Source organism: Ascaphus truei, chromosome 3 (genome assembly GCF_040206685.1).
Source record: "Ascaphus truei isolate aAscTru1 chromosome 3, aAscTru1.hap1, whole genome shotgun sequence".
Taxonomy (NCBI): Eukaryota; Metazoa; Chordata; class Amphibia; order Anura; family Ascaphidae; genus Ascaphus; species Ascaphus truei.
In genome coordinates, this window is record NC_134485.1 from 406,679,498 (window position 1) to 406,702,465 (window position 22,968).

Here is a 22,968-nt window from a genome sequence, read left to right on the forward strand (position 1 = left end):
CACAATCATCCATATCAAAATAAATATACATCTATTCATTACTCAAAAGAACTAATGAGTCAGTGTATACTATATGAATACTGGTATAGATCCAATGGCCGTGGTTGTCATATGAGCATGTTTCATCATTAAAGGAAACAAAATACAAAGTGATAATATGAATACATTATAAAATAATGTAGATACCTATCGCTAATTCAATATAGCTGTTTATAACCCTATATAATTTCCCTATGCCGGAGATGTATACAGAAATATATTATAGATTGCAACAAGCTTAAAATGCAATGTTAAACTTAGTATAAATATACATTATAAAGATCATATTCATAAATAATAATTGTGCGAACAGAGTAATAACTATCAATGATGATGAGCAGATGATACATATTTAATGTTTTTACAAAAAGTGGGAAAGATCCCATTCAGTGTTTAAACCATGAGGCATCCTGGTCTTTAATGTAATGATCCAGAATGCCTCACGTTGGTCCAATTTTTGGACTCTATTGCCTCCTCTAGGCATGGGACGGATAAATTCTATACCTTGGAATCTGAAGTTGTGTATACCACCCAGAGGACAGTGGGTAAAATGTTTGGGAACAGGATGATTAAGATCCCCCTTGGATATCTGTCGCAAATGTTCCATAATGCGAATTTTTAAATTCCTAATGGTTCTTCCCACATATTGACTACCACATCCACAAGTGATGAGGTAGACAATATATGAGGACCTACAATTAATAAATGATTTAATCTTATATGTCCTCCCAGACTGGCTGGAGAGAAAGTTGTTAGATTGTAGCATCTTAGTGCAAACTTTGCAAGAGTTACACGGGAAAGAACCATTAGGAAGTATACTGATATTGGATGGCTTAGAGGAAAAGAGGCTGGGGGATAAAGAGCTAGCTATTGTCTTAGCTTTCTTATATACCACATTTGGGCCAGAGGCTATATATGGCTTCAAAACGGGGTCCAGAGAAAGTACTGGCCAGTGTTTAGTAAGAATCTTTTTTATCTGTTCAGCCTGCGCACTAAATGAAGTTATAAATGAAGGTGAGTTGTTCATCATGATATCTTTTTTTGTATAGATTTATGCAAATCTTCTGGATTATAACCCCTTTGTACAAACCTATGATACAGATCTTGGACTTGAATATTGAAATCATCGTCATCTGAACAATTACGTCGCAGACGAATCAGTTGTCCTTTAGGTATTCCTTTAATAAGAGCACGGGGATGACAGCTGTTGGCACGTAAAAAAGTGTTGCGAGAATTGATTTTTCGAAATATATCTGATTGAATATTCATATTGATATCAATGTATAAGTGAAGATCTAAATAATAAATGTGGCGGTGATTATATAGAAAAGTGAAGTGTAAATTGTATTTATTAATATTTAAAGTGTCAATAAAAGATAAAAGTGTCGTGACATCACCCTCCCAAATTAAAATGAGGTCATCTATAAATCGTTTGTAAAAGAAAATGTGCTCCCTAAAACTGTTCGCCTCTCCAAACATGTGGAACGTCTCCCACCAACCCATAAAAAGGTTGGCATAGGAAGGGGCAAAGCTTGTTCCCATTGCAGTTCCACGTGTTTGGAGATAGTGAACCCCATCAAACAGAAAAAAATTGTGAGTAAGAAGAAAATGAATACAATCCAATAAAAAAGTGATTTGTGCTGGTGATATGTCAGTGCGTGAAAGGAAGTAACGAACAGCTGTCATGGTGTATCATGGTGTACAGGGATGTCACGTCTAGTGTGACCCACATCAGGTTGCGTTTCCAAGATATTTTGTTAATATGCTTCAAGAGGTCCCCACTGTCCAATATGAGGGAAGGTAAATCTCTCACTAAGGGCTGTAGAAACCGATCCACATAGCGTGAGACACCATCTCCCAAAGATCCTATACTCGATATTATTGGTCTCCCAGGAGGGGAGATGAGTGATTTGTGAATCTTTGGGAGATGGTGAAACACTGCCGTGATGGGAGTAGCATTAAACAAATATTCCCTGTCATTGTCATTTAAGACACAAAGCATAGTGCCATCATCAAGAAGTGATTTAAGTTCTAACTGGAACTGTCTGGTGGGGTCTGCACGCAGTACGTACGTTTCGCTTGAGCACCCTGCATACAGCTGAAGGTGCCCAGCCCTTTCCAAAGAGGTATGGTTGCTACTAAAGGACGAATGTATTCCACGATCCATATCTATGGATGATCCATGTAAATAGGCACTACTTGTGCACTGTTATAGCAGCTACTGATTCTGTTTCCTATACTGCATGCATACATGATACTTTATGATCCATACCTTTGGATTTTACATGTAAACAGGCACTACTTGTGCACTGTTATAGCAGCTACTGATATTCCTACGATTTATTTAGTCTTGTGACACCTGGCATACGCAGGTGTTCACCGTGACTACTTACCACAGAGCGCATCTATCCACACCCTAACTGAGGGTATTTACTATATCACTCACCATATAACTGTGGTAGGGACATTAGTGCCACTTTAGCCATCTTGGGCAGTTGTGTATGCTACTATTACTGTTCCAAGGAGTACAGACAGTATAGCGACCACTATCTAGTATTCATTCGTCCCATTTTAATTCGCTGTATACTGGCTCACAAGAGTATTCCACTTGACCCACAGCGTTCCCCTATATTTTAATCATTCTGAGTTACGACTCAAATAAAGATTTATTTTATTCACTCACTCCTCCCATTCATCACATGGTTCTTAGGTACACCTGTAAACAACATATAGTGTGTGAGTGCTCTCCTTGGGGCTCTTTTTCTTTTGTTGTCAATATCCCTGTTTCCCCTGATAGTAACACCACCACTCCAGGTACTTCCATTCAGCAGTAGCGAGGGTCCCGTCCCCCCCCCTCCCCTCTAGTTCGTGATCATTACAGAGTGTTAGGGTTAATCCAGGTTTTCCCCTGCAGTAAGCAGCTTCCTTGAGTGGCTTGGGGGTGCGGGGGGAGGGGCTAAAGTCTGTGTACTGCCCAATCAGGGGCTCAGACCTTGGACCCTCCTCCCAGGTACAAAAGGAGCTGCAGAGCCTAAATTTTGTGTTCTATGCTGAGTTCTAGGAAGTGTGGAGTCAGGGCTCTGCCCACCTCCCTTCCCCTCCCTTAGGGAAGTGGGACAACTACCCCTTATTCCAGGGGTGCGCAAACTTCTTGAGATGCGACCCCCCCACTGGGGAGTGGCAACGCTTGCGCCCCCCTCTACAAGGACTCAGCATGAAATGACGTCGTGGGTCATGTGATGTAACGTAACTCAGCCCGACACCAGGTAAGGGAGTTACAGGGGCCTCACGCGTCCCTCGGCATTTAATTTAAATGCCGTGGGGAAGAGCGCGGGGCCTCTGTAACCGCTGCCCCCCCCAGTTTGCGCACCGCTGCCTTATTCCACCAGGGAATAGGGGAAGAGCTAAGGATAGACCCTTGGAGCCTCAAGCTCCCTGGGTTGAGTCCAGGGATACTAAGAAGTGTACCGGTTGTATGCTGTGTGCTGTTGAATAAAGACTGTTCCTGTTTTATATACTCCTGCCTGAGAGTGCAGTTAATCCGGGGGAGTACCAGAGAGCTTTCCTGCAGGGACTGCACCCAGTTGGGCTGGGGCCTGCAGGGAATGGAGGTACTGCACCGAGCGAAGAATTGAGAAAGAACCCTAAAGCCTGTCCTGTTCGTCCCCACTACCTTCAGCGGACGCTCAGTATTCTGTGAGCCAGCAGGTGAGCCGCACAAAACACAGTGTAATAATGAAATCTCCCAGAGAGTGGGGGAAAACCTATAAATGCTTCTAAAAGTTACTGCACATCTAGTGGTAACAGCTTTGCTCAGTGCTGCCTGGAACAGGAACACTAACAAACAAAAAAACTACATTTCCCAGAATGCTCCATTGACAGACAGGAAATAAACCCGGAAGCAGATGGAACAGAAAGTGATCATCAATATTGCTCAGCTTTTAGTTATCGTCCTGTGCTGTGTAACCTCTGGGCTTGTTAGGAAGGTGCAGAGAGGAGATGAGCAGCTTGATCTTTAGAAGCATTTCCCTACAGGGCAGCAAACTGCAGCTGATCAGCCCACAATGTAACAAGCTAATAACTCAGAGGACTTGTTTGAGAGGTAAGGGTGTGTGTCACAGTGACTGTAAAGTTACCCCAGTTACTGGAGGGGCTAAATAGGGGGTAGGTCTGATATCTAAAGCCTGCTAGTAGAAGTAACAAGTAGTTCCAGGCGTATACTGTATGTATACATTCTGGGGCAAAATTGCTTTCAATAAATTGAGATTTTTTTTAAATTTCTTTTGTTGCATCTGATGCAGTTTTGTTAGAAAAGAATTGCACCGGTTTTGCCATGACCTAGAGCAGGGGAGCGCAAACTTTTTGTGCAGCGCCCCCCTGTCTGCTGCGTCACTCACCCTCTCCCCCTCCCCTACCTTAGAGCTGCGTCAGATGATGTTGCGGGGTCATGTGATGTCACGTGACCTGCACGTCATTTGATGCGTGTGTCACATGATCCCTGCCATGGCAACGCGTCACAGAGCCGGCTGAATCTGGGTAAGTAAAGTGTTGCAGAGGCCTCACGCGATCCCCCCGGCATTTAATTTAAATGCTGTGGGGAAGAGCGCGGGGGCCTCTGCAACAGCCCGCGCTCCCCAGCAAAATCTCCCGCCCCCCCAGTTTGTGCACCCCTGACCTAGAGCAAATTATTATTGTTTATTTGTAACGCGCTAACATGTTCCGCGGTGCAGAGTGGGGTACAGAGATTTGCTCATTGCATAAACAGTTGCATATAAATAGGGACACACAGATACAAAAGGTAATGAGGGCCCCGTTCGTGAGAGCTTACAATCTAGAGGAATCCCTTTTTACAATGAGGCAAACCACCTTATTCAGCAATTTATAAGGTTTTAGGAACATTTGTGTTATAAAACAAATAGAGATTGCCTAGGTGTTGTTTTTTTTTAATGTGAGTGCAGTTTTTAGATCACTTTTTCCCCCAGGTGAGCTTTTAATAATACAGAAGTGAGTACGTTTCTGCCCTCTAAAGATGCAGTCTTATATAGCAGCGGTGCGCAAACCTGGGGAGGGGGGCGGTTGCAGAGGCCCCGCGCTCTTCACCAAGGCATTTAACTTAAATGGCGATGGAGGCGTGAGGCCTCTGAATCTCCCTTACCTGCTCTCGGCTGTGTCTTCGGCGACGTGTCGCCATGGCAACGCGGCATCAAATGACGCTGCGGGGTCACGTAATGTGATGTCACATGACCCGCTGCGTCATTTGACGCCGAGCCTTTGGAGAGGGGGGGGGGGCGCGCGAACGCTGTGACTGCCGGGCAGGCGCAGCTCAAGTTTGCGCACCCTTGAAAATTAAACTAGTGAAGATGTCATTTATGGTTTGAATAGTTGAAAAGAAATACATGTTAAATTAAAACAGAAGTATTTCAGTTCCTTTCCCATATGGATCAGTAATGGTAGAGATTTTACATAAATCTGATACATTTTTTCATTAAGGTAAGCAAATTAAAATATTTAACAACCTGAAAATACTTATTTTAAAGAACAATCCTGCATTTAATTTTTTTAAGTATCTTTTTTAGCATTATAGCTGTGAAGCAGGGGGGTCTCTGGCGCAGAACTGTGTTAATTTCAGCTCTTGGGACCCCTTGCTTCCCGAGATACTTACCTCCATAGGGGGTGCTGGTAGCGGCTGTGGTGGGTTATCAAAATGGCAGCTTTAAAGCTCCAACGTCATTAAGCCTAATAGGATGTCAACACTTGCGGACGCCTATTGTCCCACATGACCGAGAGCTTTACACCTGCGGAGCAGCTACCAGCACTCACTTGGGGTGCAGGGGGTACTGGAGCTGAAAATGCGGTACAGCTCTGGAGACGCCCTGCTCCCAACCTATAAAAAAAAATCCACGTTCTGCTTCTTTAACATGTTGTTGTCGTTGTGTCATGTCATCTTCAGTGGGACTGCATCGAAACTCCCCATGGGGTTGTTGGCGTATAAAAAAAGGCCTCAGGCTCCAAATTCGTATCTCATCCCTTTCTACTTTTCTGAGTGCCTGCGGCTAAACTCTGATCTCATGGAGTGCACCACATTATTTTTTAAATGAAAAGGTTGGGCCCCCTGGTTTATGCGCCACGGGGTTGGGCTTGCTCCTGCTCCGGCCACGGGGTCGGGCTCGCTCGGGCAGCCAATATAAAGTCACAATGTTATCGGAAGATGATTTTGCGACTTTCAATTTGTGACTCGGAGGTCGGAGAACAACAGATCAGCTCTGAGAGCCCTCTGATTCAGATAAGGGTTAGAAAGAGATATGGGGTCCACATATCGTCACTGCGTTTATAACGGGGATCGCGGGGGGGGGGGGGGGAATATAGCCGCCGCGATCAGGGATTTCGTGTCTGCCAGAGGAGGGAGTGGGGGTGGTGAGGAGGAGGTGGTGCTGGCATCGTGTGTGTGTGTGTGTGTGTGTGTGTGTGTGTGTGTCATATTTATCCCACTTTATTTTCCGGATAATTGAAAGGACTCGATATGCACTCAGCACTTTCTTAGACAGTTGTCCGCTTAATCAAAAGCTATGTTTAAAGAAATGTTCCATAAGTGCAATAATATTGATGGTCAAGTTGTATACATTAATTAGAAAAAGCAATAACTGTGGCTATATATTGCTAACAATGTTTGGCATGTTAGTGTCTGTGGGCATGTGAGGTTTGAATTTACTAGGAAATAAAAAACCAGCATGTTGGACAAATGAGTTATTTGATAGAGGCAATTCAATGTGTACATTAATTTTTATTTTTATGGTCCACTGCAACAAATGTATTCTTCGTGGTAGGGAGTCTCTGACAGCTTGTATGCATATTTCAGAGTTAAAATCCTGTGTACCAGCAAAGAGGTACCTTTAGATTAAATGTAAACAGACATTTAGTCTCATGACCAGGATTCACCCTGCACAGTAAATCAAGTAGCTGTACTTGTTGCGCTGGCAATATTGAATCACATTGACCACAGTGAAAGACTGAAGCCGTGGGGAACTAGCTATAACACGTCTTGTGAAACATTTACACAGATTTTGATTGCTTAGAAGTATTGTAGTTATATCCCATAATTAACCCAAAATGAAACCCCATAACAGTACATGAAAGGGCAAAAAGTAAAGTGAATCTGTTAACGGCCAATCCATGAGCAGCTGCAGGCAAGCTAAAAAGGGCGGGACATTCCTCTCTTCAACTCCTGGAAGTTTGCCCCCCAAAAAAATGCAGCTTAGCTTTTTAAAAACAGGAGCCACGCTTAGACCACGTTATAAGCGGATCCGCGTTGTAGCGGATAACGCTATAACGGGGTTCAGCTGTGTGTATATTATGTGTGTGTGTGTAACTTAAATTCTATATGTTATACCTACCCAGCCTAGAAATATTGAAAAGCAAGTATATAAACCAACCTCACACTGATGATACCCATCAAGGTTGAAACATGTCTGTGAGTGGTTTGACTTGCTTTGCTAATCCCATGCTGTGCTTAAAAGCTGTGTGAACGGCGATGCATTTGCTTAAATGGGCTCAATGGTTGAAAGGCAGGGTTGCAGACCTGTCTAAGACGTGTGTGTGTGTGTGTGTGTGTGTGTGTGTGTGTGTGTGTGTGTGTACCCCAATGATAATTACAGAAATGCCATAGTTTTTCCATGATAACCTTCTTGAATAAAACCCATTATTTTCTTATATATGCAATAGGATTTATATGAACCAATTCCATGTCTTTTGAAACAAAATGATGTATGAATTAGACCACTGCTGCACAACATACGGCCCGCGGGCCGCATGCGGCCCGCCTGGCCTCTATGTGCGGCCCGCGATGAATCCGGCCGGGCGACAAATTAATTAATTAAATAAAAAATAAAAGTTTTTAAAAAATGGCGCCGATTCCCTGCGGTCCGGTCGCGCATGCGCAGGGCCCGATCTCCCCTCCCCCCCCCCTCGCAACGTGGGATGGAGGGGAATCCTCTGCGGGCCCGCTCCCCCAACGTGGGGCGGGGGGGAAGCAACACGCAGCTCCTCTGCGGGCCCGCTCCCCCCCCCCCCTGCTCCCAACGTGGGGCGGAGGGGGAAGCAACACGCAGCTCCTCTGTGGGCCCGCTCCCCCCCTGCTCCCAACGTGGGGCGGAGGGGGAAGCAACACGCAGCTCCTCTGCGGGCCCGCTCCTCCCCCCCCCTGCTCCCAACGTGGGGCGGAGGGGGAAGTAATAATTATTAAGTAATTCAGCTCCTCCTGCGGCCTCCTTCTCACTGCTTCCCTCCGCGGCCAACTTCCCGCGTCCCCCACGAGCTCACCTCCCGTGCCCCCCCCTTGCCCGTGCCCCCCCCCCCTCCCGTCCCGGGCAGCTGCCGCAGGGATATCGGGGGCAGGAGGGGAAAGCGTCCGGCGGCAACCTGCACCCACCCGGTCAAGGTAAGTCACTGTCACCCAGTCACTGTCACCCTGTCACCCAGTCACTGTCTCCCACCCAGTCACTGTTAGTCACTGTCTCCCACCCAGTCACTGTCTCCCACCCAGTCACTGTTAGTCACTGTCTCCCACCCAGTCACTGTCTCCCACCCAGTCACTGTCTCCCACCCAGTCACTGTCTCCCACCCAGTCACTTTCTCCCACCCACCCAGTCACTGTCTCCCACCCACCCAGTCACTGTCTCCCACCCACCCAGTCACTGTCTCCCACCCACCCAGTCACTGTCTCCCACCCACCCAGTCACTGTCTCCCACCCACCCAGTCACTGTCTCCCACCCACCCAGTCACTGTCACCCACCCACCCAGTCACTGTCTCCCACCCACCCAGTCACTGTCACCCACCCACCCAGTCACTGTTACCCACCCACCCAGTCACTGTCTCCCACCCACCCAGTCACTGTCTCCCACCCACCCAGTCACTGTCTCCCACCCACCCAGTCACTGTCTCCCACCCACCCAGTCACTGTCACCCACCCACCCAGTCACTGTCACCCACCCAGTCACTGTCACCCACCAGTCACTGTCACCCACCCACCTAGTCACTGTTACCCACCCACCCAGTCACTGTCTCCCACCCACCTACCCAGTCACTGTCTAAGTCACTGTCTCCCACCCACCTACCCAGTCACTGTCTAAGTCACTGTCTAAGTCACTGTCTAAGTCACTGTCTAAGTCACTGTCTAAGTCACTGTCTAAGTCACTGTCTAAGTCACTGTCTAAGTCACTGTCTAAGTCACTGTCTAAGTCACTGTCTAAGTCACTGTCTAAGTCACTGTCTAAGTCACTGTCTAAGTCACTGTCTAAGTCACTGTCTAAGTCACTGTCTAAGTCACTGTCTAAGTCACTGTCTAAGTCACTGTCTTAGTCACTGTCTAAGTCACTGTCTCCCACCCACCTACCCAGTCACTGTCTCCCACCCACCTACCCAGTCACTGTCTTAAGTCACTGTCTCCCACCCAGTCACTGTCACCCACCCAGCCACCGTCATTCACCCAAGGGGGAGAGTGATGTGAGGTGCAAGGGGGGAGAGTGATGTGAGCTGCAAGGGGGAGAGTGATGTGAGCTGCAAGGGGGGAGAGTGATGTGAGCTGCAAGGGGGGAGAGTGATTTGAGCTGCAAGGGGGAGAGGGATGTGAGCTGCAAGGGGGAGAGGCATGTGAGCTGCAAGGGGGGAGAGGGATGTGAGCTGCAAGGGGGGAGAGGGATGTGAGCTGCAAGGGGGAGAGGGATGTGAGCTGCAAGGGGGGAGAGGGATGTGAGCTTCAAGGGGGGAGAGGGATGTGAGCTTCAAGGGGGGAGAGGGATGTGAGCTTCAAGGGGGGAGAGGGATGTGAGCTGCAAGGGGGGAGAGGGATGTGAAGTGCAGGGGTGGTGGGATGTGTGTGATGTGCAGGGGGGTATTGTGTGTTTGATGTGGAAGGGGGGTATTGTGTGTTTGATGTGGAAGGGGGGTATTATGTGTGTGGGTGAGGGGGAGAGATGGGGGTATGAGAGATAGATGGGGAGTATCGCAAAGGTTGATAGTGTTGGGTTCTGGGGGAGATATGAGGATGATGATGAGGGGTGCTGGGGGAGATATGATGATGATGATGATGATAGGTGCTGGAGGAGAGATGATGATGATTTTACCCGTGCAGCCCAATTTTTTTTTCCTTGGAGCAGTTCGGCCCTTTGCACTTTACGAGTTGTGCAGGCCTGAATTAGACAGAGCAATTAGGAGTCAGGGTATGTGCAAACGTAAGTGAAATCATGGTTTTATCAGCTAAATTAAAGGGGATAATTAGAATCAGGCGTTTAAATAATTAGGTAGATCTTCAGGGTGAGTTTGGGAGGCCCCACTCTATATAAAGATCAGAAACGTTGTGAGTTTGGTCTTCACCATACAGGTGTGTGGAAACATGTCATGCCACAATCAAAATACATTTCTGAGGACCTCAGAAAAGCAGATATTGATGCTAATCATTCTTGTGAGGATTAAAAAAAAACATTTTTAAGGAATTGGGGCTCCACCAATACACTGTCTACGAATGGAGAAAGTTCAAGACCACAGTCACTCTACCCAAGAGCGGACGTCCTACCAAAATCTATCCAAGAACAAACCGGCAAATCATCCAGAAATTCGCAAAGAACCCCAGAATAACATCCAAGGATCTGCAGGCCACTCAATCCTTGGCCAATGTGAGTGTTCATGACTCAACTATCAGAAAAAGACTGAACAAGACTGGTGTTCATAGGAGGATAGCCAGGAGGAAATCGCTGTTCTGTAAAAAGAACATTGCAGCCCGTCTGAAGTTCGCAAAAGAGCACATGGATGATTCTCGAGACCTCTGGAGCAATGTTTTCTGGACAGACAAGTCAAAGGTAGAACTTTTTGGCCTCAATGAGAAATGTTGTTTGGCCAAAACCAAAACTGTGTTCGAACAGAAGAACTTCGTCCAAACCGTCAAGCATGGATGGTAATGGGATTGTGATGGTTTGGGGCTGCTTTGCTCAGGACCTGGTTGGCTTGTCATTAACTCAAGCATGAATTCTGCATTTTCTCAGAAGATTCTAGGGGAGAATGTCAGGCCATCCGTCCGTGAGCTGAAGCATAAGTTGGTCATTCAGCAAGACCATGATCCTAAACATACAAGAATGGCTGCAGAAGAAGAAATTCTGCGTTTTAGAATGGCTTAGTCAAAGTCCGGACCTAACTCCCATAGAAATGTTGTGGCGGGACCTGAAGTGAGCTGTCCATGTAAGGAAGCCCTCAAATGTCAGAGTTGAAGCAGTTCTCTAAGGCCTTGGACATGGTCAAAAAGACCGTGCTGAGGGGAAACATTATCCCTATCAGCGCAGCTTTAGACAGCGCTTCCGCAGGCGTGTGGAAATGCAGGAGACAGGCAAGTTTAAATTTTGCCGCTCATGCAAGCGCAGGGCCGGTCACGTGACTGCCAGAAGCCAATGGCAGTCTGTGACGTCGGTGATGTGGCGCGCTAGCCCCGCCTCTCGATCCGCCTCCAGGCCCGCCTCCTGAAAGCCTCCCACCCGGCACACAAGCGCGCTCGCTGACGCTCATGCAGGGACAAGAAAAATCTCCTGCTTGAGCAGGAGAGCATGAGCGTCAGCGCTGCCCAGCGCTGCTCTTGCACCATGCCCCAGGCCTAAGGAGGAATGGGCCTAAACTCCTCTAAACTAATGTGAGACACTGACCGGCAGTTACAGGAAATATGATGCAGCTAGTCATTACTGCTCAAGGGTGTGCCAGCAGGTACTGAATGTAAAGGTTCACATACTTTTTCACACATGGATATTGAATGTTAAATCATTTGTGGATTAACATGTTGAAAAAGTATCATTTTTGTGTCATTTGTTTGATCAGGTTATCTTTATCTATTATTAGGACTTGGATTACGATCTAATAACATTTTAGGTTTGAAATACAGTATGTGAAAATCTTGACGTGTTCACAAACTTCCTCTCGCCACTGCGTGTTTTGATTTTTGGTAGGTGGGTTGTTTCTTTAATACACCTTAGAGCCCAGTCATGTTAATGTGACTTAACAAACTGTAATCCACCGCACCATTTGGTAAATATAGTCAAAGACCCCTGGTCAGTGTGCTGTGAAGCCCCTTCCCTGTGCTGGAGAAAATTAGTCCCTCTTATTTTTGAAAGGAGCGACTTCCCTCTACAGCTGTGGAAGCCGCTTTGCAAGATCAACATCTTAAATATGGGCTTTTGTATCCATGTTTAAAACGCAGCCTCACTCCCTTTTTATAGACCTAAATTGAGCTTTATTCTGTGGAAATATTAGATCTTCCTAACTCCATTCTTTGGAAACCCATACCCTAATAAAGATCCTGTTAAATAGTCTCCTTTAAAGTAAATTAATATTACCCGGGCCCCCCTCTTAAATTCAAAGTGTGATGTGCGTCGATGTACTTAGACAGAAGCGCTGCTACTTTTTTATTTGCATACCTAAATCCTTGCTTTTAAGAAAACAACTTGATTTTATAAAGTCTTATTTTTTGGTTTAAAACATGAGTGTATCAGAAATATTTCTAATATGAGATTATTTCCTATTGTTCAAGTTTAGGATCACTTTAAAACTGGAATAGTACTGCAAACTTTTAATCCCATACTGGACACATATGGAGGCAGGAAGTGAGTGATGCTCTGCACTTACCCAGAAGCCTCTGAACTGGCCACACTGGGAGACGAGAAACTGGGCTTTGTGGACTATTTGGCCTGACCCAGAATTGGCAGTTGTCATGTTCTGATTGGAGTATTCCTACCACTCGTTTTTATTAAGCCACAGTATTGACCATATACCTGAACTGGCTAGTGTGGTAGATGACCTCCCACGTAAATGACAGTCAATATATTAAAGAGGCTGTCCGTGCGGCACCTTTTTAATATATGCTGCCTTTGATTACCTTTTTATTGAAACCGAATTACTGTACCTAAGCTGCTGATTGATTTTGTTCTCCCGTGATCCATCGGCAAAAATCCTACTTCTCAGTGTTCACTTACTGGCTGCCTTTCAGTTTCAATCAATACTTCAGTCAGTGTAACTCCGCAGCTACAATGTATTCTTGGGCTGAGTCCATGGTGATTTCAGCCGTGCAGAGGCGCGCTGAGGCTGAGGGAAAGCGGGTGCTTTCCCTGGCCTTAGTTCGAGCGCCGTCCGGGGGCGGGCCAGTGACGTCACGGAGCTGATTCGCCCTCATTGGGCGAACCGCTCACGTGACCGGCCCTGCGCTCCCGTGAGCGCTCAAACTAAAAAATTAATGTCGGCTACGCTTCCGCACGCTTGCGGAAGCGTGCGCGAGCCCCTGCTAAAGCCGCTCTCATTGCGGCTGCAGGGGCTCACTGCCGAGCGTGAGCGCGGCTCAGCACGGGTCAGTGCCTAAGCGCTGACCATGCCCGCGGCCTTAAGGTAACATTATTGTTATAGTTTGCAGCTCAAACTGCGGGGAATATTGCACATTATCACAAACAGGAATGTGTTGCAAAGCTGGAACTGTGCTAAAACCTGCTATATAAATCGAAGGATGCTCAATACAGTATATTAAAACTAATTAAAAATCACATTGAGTTTAATCATTTTTTTTAAAAAGTAGCATTATCTAATACAGAACTGATTTCTTTAAATAGGTAGGATAGTGCATCGATTGCGCCTTTAAAGCTGCAGACCAAGCAATGTCTTGTGTGTTTTTTTTTGTTTTTTTTTTTTTTTAAATAATTCAGTTCTGTACTATGAGAAAATATTTGTAGCATTTTTTTAAAACAATTTTGAATTACATTTTTGTATGTATTATAATGTAACAAGCATGTTTTTTGTTTCTATAGCAACAATTTTCAAAGTCACATCCCCTTCCTCTTCTGAAACCGGCTCTGGCACACCCCTTTTTGAGCCCCGCCCTCTCTTTAGTTGTGCAACAATTGTATATAGTGACTGCCTGGTCACATGATCTTCCCCATAGAATGTTGCATCTTTGGTCCTCTTCTGCTGCATGACAGCCATTTAGTGAACCCCCAAGCTGAATCTTCGCTGATCGATCACAGGAGAATGGATCGATTGGCAACTTAGCTAATTACTTATCATTGTGTGGATTGTAGTGATGAACATATTAAAGGGGGGAGGGCAGCGTGGACTACTGCTTTAAATGTCATTCAATGCACTTATAGGTACAGTATGAGTTTATTTTTTAAAAACATAATTTGAATGTTGGAAAAAAAAATGCTGTTATGTCAAAATTGAACAGCACAACTTATATGAAATGATGCACAATGTATTTCAGACAATGAATGTCTGAGTTGTGGTCAAAGTTTGGTGATAATGTATGTCGTATGAACTTTTTGTATATTTAAAGATATATTTCTCTTATGGTATGTAGCCCTCTTACCCCCACCCTAAGTGAGATTGGGGTGTGTAGGTGTATCTGACTACTTCTCAGTGTGGTGCTATACCTGTTGGCTCACAGGAGGGCTGAGCTTCCGCCATGGGAACCTGGGGCATTTATACTAGGGGTACTTACTTCCAACGATGCAGCGCCTCCACCTGCGATGGCTCCCACCATAGGGGGAGTGGTTCCTCGCAGGACAATCACAATAATCAATACTCACACAGATATATATATTAACTAGGGACTTTACTCAACATGCAAGAAACAGATCACAGCAATATCAACATCATAACCTGTGTCCCTCTCTAGAGGAGACACTTACTGCATCGCGCAGGACGCTTCCCAACACTAGGTGATCCCACCCAGTGTCCCGAGAATCCCCACCCAATGTCCCGCACTCTAATAGAGAACGTGGGTGACTGCGCAGTCACTAATTAATGTGTTAGGCCTGTTGGTGCACATATATATTGAATACCTTCCGAGCACTCCGATGCTCGGGCCTGCAACACTCTTCTAAAAGGGTCAGACGTGCGATGCATCCGTCTGATCCTATCCAGGTACTTCTCCAGGAACCCCAACGAGGGTCCCACCGCTTCACGGGAACACAACCGAATCACGGCAACACCAACCGCATCACGGGAACAGCAACCGCCGCTATCCCTGTCTATCCCTAACTAACCCTAAAGCGACAGGAACCCTAACCTAGGGCCTGTCCCTGATGAACCGCAACCTGGGGTGGCTTGGGGAAAACTCCTAGGGCCTGCGGGGTAATAACCTGCCCCACTCCCCTAACTCATCCCAGTCCTGACACTCACTGAACCCTAACACTAACACTAGCAGCTACGCACTGCAAACTTCGTAACGCGTACAGCAACTTGCTGCACACTAGCACTATGCCTTCTTGTCAGGCCTCACAGCCCTGCCAGCCGTGATCCTGACAAGACAGCACACACACACGCACTAAGGGCAGCGTCCCTATCTGGGCCGTCCCTCAGCACTTACCCACTAACCTGGTGGGGAGTTGGGGCCTTACTTGGGATGTGGGGGACCTTACTCGATGCAGGAGCTGCACATGCTCTCTGCACCCTTCCTTCCCTCACAGCTCCCCAGCTCCAACTGCCGTTCTCAGCGCGCGAAATGTATCTTATTGCTCCCTCTGGAGATCCTTGGCCCTTATTGGCCACACGGAGGCACCTGATGTGCTTGCCCCTAAGCCTCATGGGAGTTGTAGTCCCGTGGAGGCTGCAAATACATTGGGGCCGCGTGCGCGCCTTCCCTGCGCGAACTACTAATGGCCGCCTCACTATTTCCTGCTCCTTCTCTACTCTCGCGCGACTCTGCCCTGTCTCTGGGGCTCTTCCTGCCCTCGCGCGATCACTGCGCATGCGCGAGTCTCTCCGCAATGGCGGCGCCCTGCTCTGCGGCCGCCGGGACCTTAGAGATGCGATCGCGGCCTTAGCAACGGCCTGATCGCGTCCCCGGCAACCGGCCGCAGGCAGGAGAAGCCGCGCTGCTCCCTGCTCCAGCCCCCACCCTTGGAAGCAGCCGTCGGGTCGTTCGGCACCCGCGCTCGAGCTGCTCCAGGGGAGGGGGGTCTCAAGGGGCTGCTGGAGACCTGGGTTACAGGTAAAAATATAACCCGTGTTTTAATACTGTATCTCGAGATATTTGAGTTCAATCGCCACCATTATTTTTCGTTTTACCGCATGCATGTAATGAGGGCTCATTGACCCGAACCGTTGTGCTGTACTAAGGACTTTGAGATTGGGGTAATGCTTTGTGTCCCCTTGTGTGACAGAATGGATTTCGGGAATAAATTGACTCCTATGAAAAGATTTACATGTAATAGCTAAAATGCCTCTTGATATGTATTACACAGCTGCCATTGCAATGGTTTTCTGCGGTTTGTGTGTGCCTGGTAATCGGATGATTTGATTTTGCTGAGGAAAGGAAAGATTGAGGTAGCGATCCAATACTTACCTGTGCATCAGGGTACTTCGTGTTATTTAGCATTTTTGTTTTAACTTGCTGTTGTATTTTTTCACCCCAGTTGTGCATATGTTGTATTCCCTTTCGTCTTGTTACTTTTATGTCTAAAGCGCCTATTCCCATTATTATGTATGTATGTCATCCCTTCATTCTATTTTATTTATATAACGCCATTAGTAATATATATACGTGACAATCATATAAATAATAAATAACACATAAAGGGGAGAAGTGCTTCAGACATAAAAGTAACATTTAGGAAAAGGAGTCCCTGCTCCGAAGAAATTACAATCTCATTGGTAGGTAGGAAGAACGTACAGAGACAGTAGGGGGGCATTCTGGTAAGTGCGTCTGCAAGGGGCCAAGGTTTATGTATGAGGTGTTAATTATCAGCCATGGAGCTACTCGTGCTTTGTTAAGCAGGTGTGTTTTTAAGGTGGGTCTTAAATGTGGATAGAGAGGGTGCTAGTTGGATATTGAGGGGAAGGACATTCCAGAGGCGAAGGGTTTACGGCAGGAGAGGGTTTTAGATACAAAAGGAGTAGGGAGAAGACATCCTTGAGCAGAACGCAAGAGTCTGGATGGTGTATAGTGAGAAATTAGGGCTGAGATGTAAGGAGGAGCAGAAGAGTGTAAAGCTTTAAAAGTGAGGAGGAGAATTGAGTGTGTGATGCAGGATTTGATAGGAAGCCAGGAGAGTTATTTGAGCAGGGGAGACGCTGAGACAGGTTTCGGAAATAGTAGAGTGATTTTGGCAGTAGCATTTAGGATAGATTGTAAGGGAGGCAGGAAGGCCAGACAGCAGGAGGTTACAGTAGTCAAGACGAGAGAGAATGAGGGTCAGTCAGACTTTTTGCAGTCGAGAAACAGATGAAAGGGCGTATCTTGGTAATATTGCAGAGGAAAAAAACGACAGGTTTTTTTGCAACCTTTTTGAATTTAAGAGAATGTGAGAGAGGAGTCGAGTGTGACCCGTAAGCAACGTACTTGGGCAACTTGGTGAATGATAGTATTTCCAACAGTAATGTGGAAGGAGGTAGTAGGGCCAGGTTTGGGAGGAAGTATGAGGAGCTCTGTTTTTGCCATGTTAAGTTTAAGTCAGCGGAGGGCCATCCAGGATGATATCGCAGAGACATTCAGAAACTTTAGTCTGTACAGCAGGTGTAAGGTCAGGGGTAGAAAAGTAAATTTGTGTGTCAGCATAGAGGTGATATTTGATCCCAAGAGATGTGATTAGGTCACCTAGAGAGCGTGTAAAGAGAAGGGGTCCCAGGACCGAGCCCTGGGGTACCTCCACAGAGAGACCGATAGAGGAGAAGGTGTTGGCAAAAGAGACACTGAAAGTACGATGTGAGAGGTAAGAAGTGATCAAGGATAGAACTTTGTTACGAATACCAAGAATATGGAGAATGTGAAGGAGAAGAGTGGTCCACAGTATCAAATGCTGCAGAGAGGTTGAGTAATATGAGCAGAATGTAATGACCTCTGTCTTTGAAAGCATGGAGGTCATTGGTTATTTTAGTGAGGAATGTTTCAGTGGAGGGAGCAGTGCGTAAGACAGATTGTAGAGGGTCTAGGAGAGAATAGGCGTTGAGAAAATGGAGCAAGCGAAAAAATACAAGATGTTACATAGTAGATGAGGTTGAAAAAAGACGTACGTCCATCAAATGTTCAAGAAGTTTAGAGGCAAAAGACAGGAGGGAGACAAGTCAATAGTTAAAAAGACAGGTAGGGTCATGCTTGCTGTTTTTGAGTAGTGGTATAACTGTTGCATGTTTGAAAGAAGAGGGAAAGGTACCAGAGTAGAGGGAGAAGTTAAAAATGTGTGTGAGCGTAGGGATTTTAGTAGGAGCAAGAGGTTTAAGGAGACGGGAGGGAATGGGGTCAAGAGGGCAGGTGGTAGAGGGAGAAGAGGAGATCAGCAACGACACATCCTCCTCTGTTACAGCGGATAAAGAGTCAAGGAATGCAGGAGGAGAGTTAGGAAGAGGTATAGGATGGGAGGGGGATACAGAGGGGATGTCGTGATGTATGGATTCCACCTTTTCCTTGAAATATTCGGCAAAGTCCTGAGATGAGATAGAGGAAGAACAGGCAGCAAAGGGTGGTCTGAGTAGGGAGTCAAAGACAGAAGAGTCGACAAGGATTAGACTTCTTCATCTTTAGTGAAACAAAGTAGGTTTGTTTAGCTTGAGAGAGGGCAGAGTTGATACAGGATAGCATAAATTTGTAGTGAAGGAAGTCTGCGAGAGTATGAGATTTCCTCCAGAGGCGTTCAGAGGAACAAATGCAGGAACGCAGCATGCACGTTTGGGGAATTTAGCCAGGGTCGGGTTAGAAGGGCGAGAACGGAAGAGAGAAAGTGGGGCATGTAGATCAAGAGAGGAGGATAAGATAGAGTTTTAGTTCCTGACCAGGTTGTCAGGGTCTGGAGCAGAGGAGAGAGAGGAGCATAAAGTGGAATTAAAAACTGGTAAGTTAATAGAGAGCAGGTCTCTGTAGAGACGAGGGGGAGAAGTAAGAGAGAAAATGAGACGAGGTGATGGTCAGAGAGAGGAAAAGGGTAAATGGAGAAATCCGAGAGAGAAAATGTTTTAGTTAGTGGCCATCTTCGTGGGTATGTTATATTATGACACGTGCAGTGGTGGGATTCAGAAATGTTAGCAACCGGTTCTCTCTCACCTTACCGCCCTTTGATAGTGAAAAATCATCATCCACCATTATCCATCATCCATCTCTCCCAGTCCCCCTCACATCTCTCCCAGTCCTACCACCCCCCCACCCCCCACCTCCATGCCTACCTGGGTGGACACAGGCACGGGAGGGCTCCCCCGGCTTAAAGATTTAGGCGCTAGTAGAATCTCTTGAGTCATATAGCAGGAGCAGCACGGGGAGAGGAGTGCTCTATAGCAGCAGACACCGGAAGTTCCCGGTCAGACATCTAGATGGCGCACCTCCCCTTCAGTCCTGCTCTGACTCTCACTCAAGTGATTCTACTACTGGGTAATGCTTTAAGCCCGCCGCCGCCGCATACCATCTCCCGCCACCTGTTAAGCACCAGTTCGGCGAACTTCAGAAATCCTAGGAACAGGTTTGCACGAACCAGCTGAATCCCACCACTGGACACATGTATTACTGCTGTGAAGCGCTATGTACCTGGATGGCCCTATATAAATAAAGATATAAATGGATACAATGTTCTAGGCCTATAAAGCATTGGTGGCTTCACCTATGGCCCCCAATGGCTGGCCTACAGCCCTTTCTCCCCAGTGCAGAGGGAGCAGAGATGTGGCTGGCGTGGATCGTAGTTTCTTCATGCTCTCTTAGCTGCATGACCGTGCACTGATACATACTGTCCCTCTCCTGTGCTAATCACTAGTTCCCAGTGTAAGAAGAAGATCCGGACAGTCTTCATTAGTGCACCGGCTTTCAGCAACTGACTGAAGGGTGCGAGGAGAAACTCCTACCCACGTCTGCAGTGTTCCTCCCTTTTGATGACACACGAGCTGCACATTCTGCCCTAGAAATATAGGGCCTCATGCAGAGAGCATCGTTATTTCGAAATTCGCCATTTTTTGTACAATTTCGCGCAGAAACCGGCAGAAAATGGCGAGTTACGAAAAACGCGCCATTTTGTTTTTTCTATTGCTAAAACTCGCCTCGCGGCTGGCGAGAACCTCCATCTCGCCATTTTTAAAACTCTCCGAATGCAGAGAGGTGCGAACGGCATGTAGCGGCTGTTCGCGCCAAGAAAATGGCGCGATTCTCGCATTTTTGCCGCGCCAGGAAAAGATGGCAAGATGGCGCTCGCCGCCTATAGTAAAGGGGAAAAAAAAGGCGCGAATTTGTTTTTACACGTTTCTGAAGCGCGCATCTCGCCAATTTAAACTCGCCACACGCATCCATGTTAAACATAGCAGAATTCGCACTTTTCTGCATATGGAGAATAAAACTCTCCAAAAAAGCTACTTTTTATGAAATTCGCCAATTTTAAAATTCTATGCTCTCTGCATGAGGCCCATATTCCGTTGCCTCCCATTGCTTTAGCAGAATGCTTTTCTTCAAATATGTTACAATCCTTCAGGCATATACTAACAAGCATGTTACCAGTCTTTGCATACTTTTATTACAGTGAAAACCTTATTGTGTGATAACAATCCATTCATTAATCTACCCTTGAATTTTCCCTCTATTTTGAGATCTTTTCTGATTATGTACAGTAGTGAGTGGCTTTACAATCTACAGTACAAATAAGGTCCTTTTTACTGTAGTGAAATGGATTGTTCCTGATCAGTATCATGATATAGTTCAGGGGTAGCCAACTCCAGGGCTACCAACAGGTCAGGATATCCCTGCTTCAGCACAGGTAGCTTCGACTGAGCCACTGATTGATCCACCTGTGCTGAAGCAAGGATCTCCTGAAAACCTGACCTGTTGGTAGCACATGAGGACTGAAGTTGGCTATCACAGATCTAGTTCAATTGTCAAGTACTGACATGACTGCAGTCAGCTCTGCACGCCCTTTCTGTGTCACGGGATGTCTTGGAAAACTCTGCTCATGAAGTCTGCTATCAAGCCTTTCTGCTGTCTGCAGGGACTCTATTTTTATAGTGTAGTACTACACAGCTGTGTGCTTGTCTCTTTAGGTGTTTGAGGCATATAAAAAAGGTATCCTCCTTGTAGAAAATAATTCATTTTTTCTTAAGTAAACATGTACACAGTACTTCTAAAGAGGCATTAAAATACCATTACATGATCGGGATTAAGGTTGGCATTTAGGGTTGTATTTTGTTAGGCAAATTGCATCACATATCCTCGTTGTGATCCCTCCAGAATGCCTGATTTTGCATTCGAAAGCAAATAATTTCGCCACCTCTAATGGCAAGCCTATAATTTTTAGACCTGGGGCAATAGCATTAAACGGTAATAGTGCCGGTCAGGGCACTATTGCACCGAAACTTCTATAGGCTTCAGTGAGAGTTTCCATGCAATAGTGCCCCAATCAGCACAATTGCAGTTTAATGGATAACCTCCATAGTTTTATGGTTACCATATTATAATTGGATATCACATCTGCTGGGATTTTCTTCCATTACAGCCCCTCCTCTTCCTCCTCCTTCTTCCTCCTCATCCCTGACTCCAATTTCAGATTTTGATTTTTACATTTTAATTTTCTGTCATTTATTTCGTAATCGTCCTGAACACTAATTCTTTTCATCTACTAAGAGAGATGTAGTCATACAATGCAGCCACAAAAAGCCATGATCCGAATGCATGATTTGTGCTGTGGAAGAGGAAGGTGATGTGACTTTGTAAATGGTTGCTATAGGAACAAAAAATGCTCGTTATATTATAATACATAAAAGATTTTTTTTTTTTAATATACAAATATTTTCTCAAGTACAGAACTGATTTATTAAAAAAAAAAAACACACAACTACGATATTGCTTGAACTGTAGATTTAAAAGCACTCAAACAGTGAGAAAATCAAGCAAGCACAAAGGAATTAAGTTGGGGATATGATAGAAATATTTTAAATGCAACGATATCAATAAGATGGAAACATTTGTCGGAAGAAGAGTGATGCTAGAACAGGAGGAGATCACGCACTGAAGCTGGGCGGTATTCGGCACGGGATAAAAACAAGGAAGTACTTCTTCCTGAAAAGTTAAGAGAATAGTTCCCCAAAGTGCTGTAGGCTAATACAGTAGAGGAATTACAATCTGCTTTGGGTGACCTAAGGTATTTCCTTAATACAGAAGGTGGTCAGGGAGCATGAGGCTTTACCTTAGCTCAGAAAAATGACCGTGAGGTGGGTTACGAAGTATTTCTTATGCACCATAAATCTCACTGTTTATATTTGTGGTCAATAAAGCAAAGTCCATAGTAATTTTTCATATGGCTACAAACCCAGCAATGTTTTTCATTTGTTCTGTTTGATTCACCTCTGCTCCTTGCTTAGTTCTTCATAAAGGCTCCAGTTCTGTGAGTTCTTACCAGTAATGCTTCCTGTGGTATGACATGCTAGGTGCCCTAGAATCCACACTAAGGTTCTCTTGTAGATTAGCTTCTCTAGGGACCAACATAAGAAAAGTTCTTCATGGATGAAATTAGTGTAACCTCACAGAATCTAAGATTTTAAAAGCAGTGTTTATTACAATTAGATGTAGGAAGCACTCTCCTGTATCACACGTATAATAAAGCTATTGGAACTGTGTGGCCGTGCATGATCCGCTGCTTTTTTTCCCCCCAGGGTTTGCATCCACTGCAGTTGTTCAATCTTACGATGTCAGGAGAGTGGAGATAACGCCATTGGAACAGAGGAGGTTAACATTCGATACTCACGCCCTGGTGCAGGATCTAGAGTCTCATGGTGAGTGTTCTGATAGACGTGGCAAGCTCTGATCCATAACCCTTTCACAACTACTGGGGTCAGCAGAGTATTGCAGAGCGGATCTGGCCTGCTGACAAATATGCACTTTGTCCTTACATTTTAAAGGGTGTTGTACATCTAATCAAAAGAGACCACTGAGGCTTGTAGTGGCACCTATCAACTGATT

The 22,968-nt window shown here is 45.8% G+C and overlaps 1 protein-coding gene across 4 annotated transcripts in view; it reads left to right on the forward strand.

The window, feature by feature from the left end:
• The first annotated feature begins 3,923 nt into the window (after positions 1-3,923).
• Positions 3,924-22,968, forward strand: part of CCDC90B (coiled-coil domain containing 90B) — a 74,184-nt gene continuing 55,139 nt past the window's right edge. The window contains exons 1-2 of one of the 4 annotated variants that reach the window (XM_075592590.1): positions 3,924-4,141; positions 22,662-22,781. In XM_075592590.1, the coding sequence (XP_075448705.1) occupies positions 4,039-4,141; positions 22,662-22,781 (223 nt within the window). In that variant the 5' untranslated portion in view covers positions 3,924-4,038. Of the gene's footprint in view, positions 4,142-22,659; positions 22,782-22,968 lie in introns of those variants that run through there. The other 3 variants (XM_075592589.1, XM_075592593.1, XM_075592591.1) reach the window with 3 other exon arrangements.